This window comes from Primulina tabacum, chromosome 4 (genome assembly GCF_025594145.1).
Source record: "Primulina tabacum isolate GXHZ01 chromosome 4, ASM2559414v2, whole genome shotgun sequence".
NCBI classification, from domain to species: domain Eukaryota; kingdom Viridiplantae; phylum Streptophyta; class Magnoliopsida; order Lamiales; family Gesneriaceae; genus Primulina; species Primulina tabacum.
This window is the reverse complement of record NC_134553.1, coordinates 2,457,393-2,463,591: the sequence shown is the minus strand read 5'-3', so window position 1 is coordinate 2,463,591 and position 6,199 is coordinate 2,457,393. Positions and strand designations below refer to the sequence as shown.

The window sequence follows — 6,199 nt, the reverse complement described above, 5'->3', positions numbered from 1 at the left end:
TGATCACAAAATAAGTCGGGCAGTGAGCATATGGTCCCATATATGGATCCCACTGCCAGCCACAATTCACAAGGGAATCAAGAGCCATAATGTTTATACATTAAATGAAGAAAAGAACAAAAAATTAAGGTTTGTCCTTCGATACTCAGTCCCTCCAAATCTACTCATCAATTTTTTTTTATTTTTTTTGGGATAAAACTACACATTCAAAATCATCACTTTTGAAAATCTTGAAAATGAACCACTGATATGCCCATCGTTTTTCAACCCCACAAGAAAACAAGTCCTGAAAATGCAAGCATAACGGAAGATGTGATGCTTTTTCGAAGTTGAGTATTTCCACCATCGTTGACATCGGTGTTGAATCCCGAAGGTCTCAATCCATTGTTCGACCCTCCTAATACCCCATTGGGCGAGGTTGTTACGAGAGGCGAGCCACCATTCGTCGTGGTCACGGGTGTCACCGAGGTAGCACTACACAAATGAACAAATAGTTGGTCTCGTACATAAGTTAGTTACCATATGCGTGAATGTGAAACACAGAACCATATTCAGATATAATTCACTACTGATGTATAAGTAGATGAGATGTCATTCCACTCTTGGCTACACCCAGTGGCATGGACCGTCCATGTGCTCTCGAGTCATTCCCGAGTCGCTAATCTACCAAGTTCTTTGAATGCTAGAACTTATTGAGGAAGGTGAGGAAAAAAAAAGGATATTGATCAGTCGAAATCATGTTCATCCCATATCTTCTATTCAAGCTATAAATCAACAACTTCATAAAAATCCAGCACAATTATGGGACCCAAATGGTTGATCTATCCAACCCATGTTTTTCTTTGTACCCGTTTAGATTGGGGGGAACCCACACGAATATCAATGCATGTCCATTTACATTAATGTCAATTGGTCACTGGACATTTAATCCACCACAACTTTTTTGACCGAGCTTCTCCGGAGTTAATGGTATATAAAAAATATAAATAAATAAAGTGGGTAAAGGGAGAAAATATCGTGGAAACCTTTCACCTTTTAATGGAGCACAATTCTCAAATGAGTCAAAAACTCATACCTCGACCTTTACTAAATAGGCCACAATGTCTTGGTATATGTGAATACATCTACACTATAAATGTTTTTTCCGACAACTCGTACATCAGTTCACTGAAACAGGTAATTTTGAGTATTTCAATATTGTGCTATAAAAGGGTTTTGAAAACCAAGACAGAATATACAGACTGAAGGGTCGTAATCACAAAATTGACACCACACCACATTTAACCATATGCTGTAATAACATTTAACCCATAACACACATATTTCTAAAATGTTCAAAAGTTACCTTGCACTAGCAGGATACGTACAGCCAGCTGTACCTGTAAATCCAGCCAAACAATAAAGATAACGGATACAAACAAAAAAGAAAATCCTGAGCCAGATCTAGTTGTCCAATGCCATCATTTCCCGAAATTTTTTATGGGTTTTTCTTCTTTACAATGTATGATATTTCCATCACATATATTTCTCTACTTTTCAGCTTTATTTATCCTATCAAGATTGTATTTCGACCATTATTTTCCATGTAAAACAATATATATAATGATATACAACGGTGGGAAATGATGAGTGATTTAGTGTCAAGTGGGTTAATGGTACTCACTGGGGTCAGAATTGATGACTACAGCAGTGCCTGTGAAGTCACATGCACCCGGAGCTTGTCGATTTCTTTGGAAGTAACTGTTCACCGCATAGCTGCAATGAGCCCTAACATTGTTAGGGTTGAAACAGGGTCCATTTTGATGGGTCGGGCCGCAATCCGCCCCAGCTCCACATGCATAGTCCAGAGTCTTTTGCAGAACTGCGTCACTAATCCCATCTCTACAAATGCACCAAGTGGCGCCTACAATGAAAATTAACATGTTTTCTTTTCAAATATAAAATAAAGTTTTTATTCTTCTTTTCTTTTTTAAAAGGGGGAAAGGAAAGGAAAGAGAAAATCTTGAAACTTGTTCCTAAGATTTGGGAGGTTTAATTAGTTACCTACTTCTCAAGCTTCAGTAAGGGAAAAAAGAAAAAAAGGAAATGGCCATATTTGAGAAAAACATGAGTATCTTTCCCGTAGATAGAAAGAACAAGTTACATTGAAGAAAAGTAACAGATCTTTCTGAGAAAACTCCATTTACAAGAAATGGAAGGTGATGAAGAAAGAAACTGAAAAATCTTACTTGAATAGCCAGCCATGGCCAAGAAGAGCACCATGAACAGTAAATCAGCCATTAATAACTGAAGTGCCGGGGGTATATCAACACAATGGCGCGGCGTAGAAAAAGACAAGAATCGCAGTTTGAGGAGAAAAAGATCGAAGTTGGAAAACAAGAAGATAATTTGGTGGATGCGTAGAGAGACAGCAAAAATTTATGAGGAGAGAAACCAGACTGGTAACTAGTGTCGGTTGTGAGAGTCGACTGAAGTATATATATCTTATATATATATATTTAATTTTCTCTGTTATTTTACAAAGTAAAGTAACAATTATCTTTAATTTTAAAATATTTTTGGCACCGTGTGTCTCGAGTACTGAGTACTAGTATAAATAGATCTATTTTACCGACTTGTTCTATACAAATATTATTTATCTCGATCAATAATATTATTAATCATTTATTTCACATCAATCAAATTCGTAATTATTTATCTCACATCAATCAAATCAATAATATAAAAATACGATATTACCCTTAATAAATAATATTATTAATATTCTATTAATATTTTCAACAAGGACAAAATGGTAATATCATATTATCTCAAATTTAATCAAACAAATCAATCAAATCAAACTCTATATTAATTATCATTTTCTATTTATTTTATTATTACAAAGTATTACTTATCCATGTACTATATATTTCATACCATGAATCAAACGGTACCAAAACAAATTATCCTTGAAATCAAATATCCATCATAGGAACTCACAGACTTTGATAAAAAAAAATTTATTCTAATTGAATTACACTACATATAAAAGATCATTAATACAATTATTTTCTGTATTAAAATGTAATATTTATATATATCACACCACACGTAAAAAAATTAGACAAAAATTTGTGTAACACGATCTTACGGATCGTATTTTGTGAGCCAAATCTCTTATTTGGGTCATCCACTGAAAAATTATTACTTTTTATGCTAAATGCTACGTTTGGTTTGGAGTATAAAATAAACTAATGATTAGTACGTAAATGATAAAAGAAATGATTGTGATAGAAATGTAATATATAATGTAAAATTGTATTTTGTTTGGAATGATTTTTAAGTGTGGGATAATTTTGAATTTTTTGATGAAATGACAAAATTGCCCTTTTCTTTTTTTTCCTTCTTTACTCCGACGGCAGCGTCGGTGTGGTGGTCGGCGGAGGCGGTGGTCGGCCGGCCGGTAGGCGGCGGTCGACATGCGACGACGGCAGTATTCCGACGATCTGCCGACAGTAGGCGGCGTCGGCCGACGGTTCGTCGGCGGTCGTCGTCCGGCGGCGGTGGTCGGCCGTCAGTAGGCGGCGGCCGACCGAAGGTGATCGACCGACGGCGGCGGTCGACCTGTGATGGCTGTGGTATTCCGGCGGTCGATCGACAGTAGGCGGCGGGGTCGACCGACGACGGCGGCGGTCGGTCGTGACGGTGAGTTTGGATATAAGAGAAGGGTAAAATTGAAAAAATAGGATGAATTAAGAGTGAGATAAATAATCCTAGGGGGTAAGGAGGTATTATTTTAACCTACCTAATATAACATAATCATTCATATGAGGGATTGAGTTGGTTAAATAAAAATCGTACCAAACGCTTGATTAGGTGGGTTTAAAAATTATAAACCCACCTAACCCCATGAACCAAACGCCCCCTAAGAGTATTATTTTTTATTGTGAATCGGTAGGATTGACCCGTCTCACAAATCTTGAGATCGTTTCATAAAAGACTTACTCAAAAAATTAATACTCACACATATATAATCATATATATAATACAATTATGGTAAGAGTGAAATGCAATTTAGTAGAGGAAAGATGATTAAATAAATAGAGTATTTTATATTTAGACAATATATTTAGAAGAAAATATTTTGTAATTTACTTAATTAATAGCATTAACACTATATAACATTATGATTAATAATAGAGATACATGGCCACATTTTAAAAATAATTAATTGATGGTAATCATTAAACGTACATTTTAAATTTAAAAAAAATAAAATTATATTATTAATATTAATAATAGTGATAATAATAACAATCTTATTACTTCAATTTGTCTCTCTATTTTGTCCATTTTCTTGTAATTTGTATCGTTTCATCCAACATTTTTTCCAGTATATATAATACCTAAAAACATATCTTGAAAAAAGAGAGAGATTATAGAAAATATATTTAAAATTTAGGCTTTGGACTTGGAGCCACAAAAGTACATTATTTCCTAGATTGTGAATTATACCCAAACTTTATTTCAATGAATTATTGAAAGCCAAGTAGCAAATTATCCGACCAAAACACTCAACCCAATCGGCAAATTTGTACGTAGTCCTCCCTCCACCATATGACCGAGTACTTTAAAGTTCATTGAATTTCTCAAGAATCATATCGAGCATTTACAAAGCTCTTTGAGCCCGATCGACTATCTTTTATCGTGTCTGATTAATAATTTTTACCATTTTTGGAGAGAATTTGACTTATTTTTGGAGAGATTTGATCACCGAGTTGAAGGTTGAGTTAGGCACATATTATGAAGTATATAAACAGATTAATTGTCCAATTTTATTAATTAATGATCTTGTTATGTAGCTTATGTAACCATAACAAACTTATGTCTTAGAGCAGATTCAAGTATAATGTACAATAAGAGAGTGTTTGGACGATCTTTTACGGAGTATTTCTTATATTGTAGATGGATGAAAGTGCTTTGATGTGTTTGAGAATGTATGTTTTGTTTCAATTTCTGCAATTTTTAACCAAAAGCTAGAAGCAAGATTGAAATGTTTTTTTTTTTTCCACTGCTGCTTTTTTGTTGAAGATTTAAAATTACAATTTGATATTTGTATCCTTGAAAAAGTTATCATATTCCATATTTGCTTTTAATTTTTATAAATATTTTTAGATTTTTTGTAAGATGCTAAATTTTGTTTATATATAAGTTTTTATGAGTTTCAAATAGAACTCATAAAATTTCAATCATATTTTATTTTACAAACATTTTAATATAGACTCAAAAAAATGCCTCATGGAAGACAAGGTTTCCATACTTGAATATTATTTCATCCGTGACACAATACATATGATATTCTCCTAGCTCCATCGAAACCGAAAAATTATATGATCACGGGATCGACAAATAGAGCAAAAACGTGTGACTTGAGTACTTGGTGTTTCTCGTGTATCACCAATTCATGGAGGTTAGTGACTATTTGTAGTGGCCCAGATAATGGATCTAGTTTCTCGCAATCGTAGAATGATAACGATGCTCTTTCAACATGAATGACAGACTCCTGAGACGACGACAACAAATCTCCAATTTCTTTAGGTTCTTTCGAGCACTCATGATTAAACGTCCTGAAAGGAGACCGAGTTCATCGGCATTGTCCGAAAATATTGAAGTACTATCCATCATGGATCCAAGGATACCGGATTCTTGTTGATTTTCAAATCTTTTAAGAGCTGGTAGAAAAGGCAGTATTATCGATTTGGTATAATGCGATCCATTCCTTCAAGTTAACCATTTCCAACTCTGTCAATGCAACAAATGGACTATTTCCATCGCCACACCATTCAGCAACCCGATCTTCTAATGGAATCCAATCTAACAAGTTCAAGAACCTTCATAGCAGGCAGTTTCTCAAATTTATTATGAAAAAAATATACTTTTTATGTTAAAAACAAAAACATCATTTTTTATTGTATATGCAGATAGTGTGTTTCATAGCAGGCAGTTTCCCAAGTTTATTATGAAAAAAATATACTTTTTATGTTAAAAACAAAAATATCATTTTTTATTGTATATACAGATAGGGTGTTCGTCATACGAATAAAAAAATATGAGAGATTGTCTGTCTCACGAATAAAGATATACGAGACCGTTTATTCTTCTGTTTTTATTAGTGTTAAAAATACTTGATATCATTATCTTTGTCTTCTTCTTTTTC

General features: G+C 33.9%; 1 protein-coding gene across 1 annotated transcript; it reads right to left on the bottom strand.

Moving 5' to 3' along the window:
- Window positions 1-2,465, bottom strand: LOC142542355 (PLASMODESMATA CALLOSE-BINDING PROTEIN 2-like). Its single transcript, XM_075648953.1, has 4 exons — window positions 2,229-2,465; window positions 1,664-1,903; window positions 1,346-1,379; window positions 1-474 (listed from the first exon to the last, which is right to left on the bottom strand). The coding sequence occupies exons 1-4, from the start codon at window positions 2,278-2,280 to the stop codon at window positions 264-266; spliced, it is 537 nt and encodes a 178-aa protein (XP_075505068.1). The 5' UTR covers window positions 2,281-2,465; the 3' UTR covers window positions 1-263.
- Window positions 2,466-6,199: the final 3,734 nt, after the last annotated feature.

Coding starts and splice junctions, on each gene's coding strand:
- LOC142542355 (XM_075648953.1), bottom strand. CDS start 2,280: ATGGCTGATTTACTGTTCATGGTGCTCTTCTTGGCCATGGCTGGCTAT. Junction 1,904..2,228: donor GGCCATGGCTGGCTATTCAA/GTAAGATTTTTC, acceptor TTTTCATTGTAG/GCGCCACTTGGTGCATTTGT. Junction 1,380..1,663: donor AGTCATCAATTCTGACCCCA/GTGAGTACCATT, acceptor CTGGATTTACAG/GTACAGCTGGCTGTACGTAT.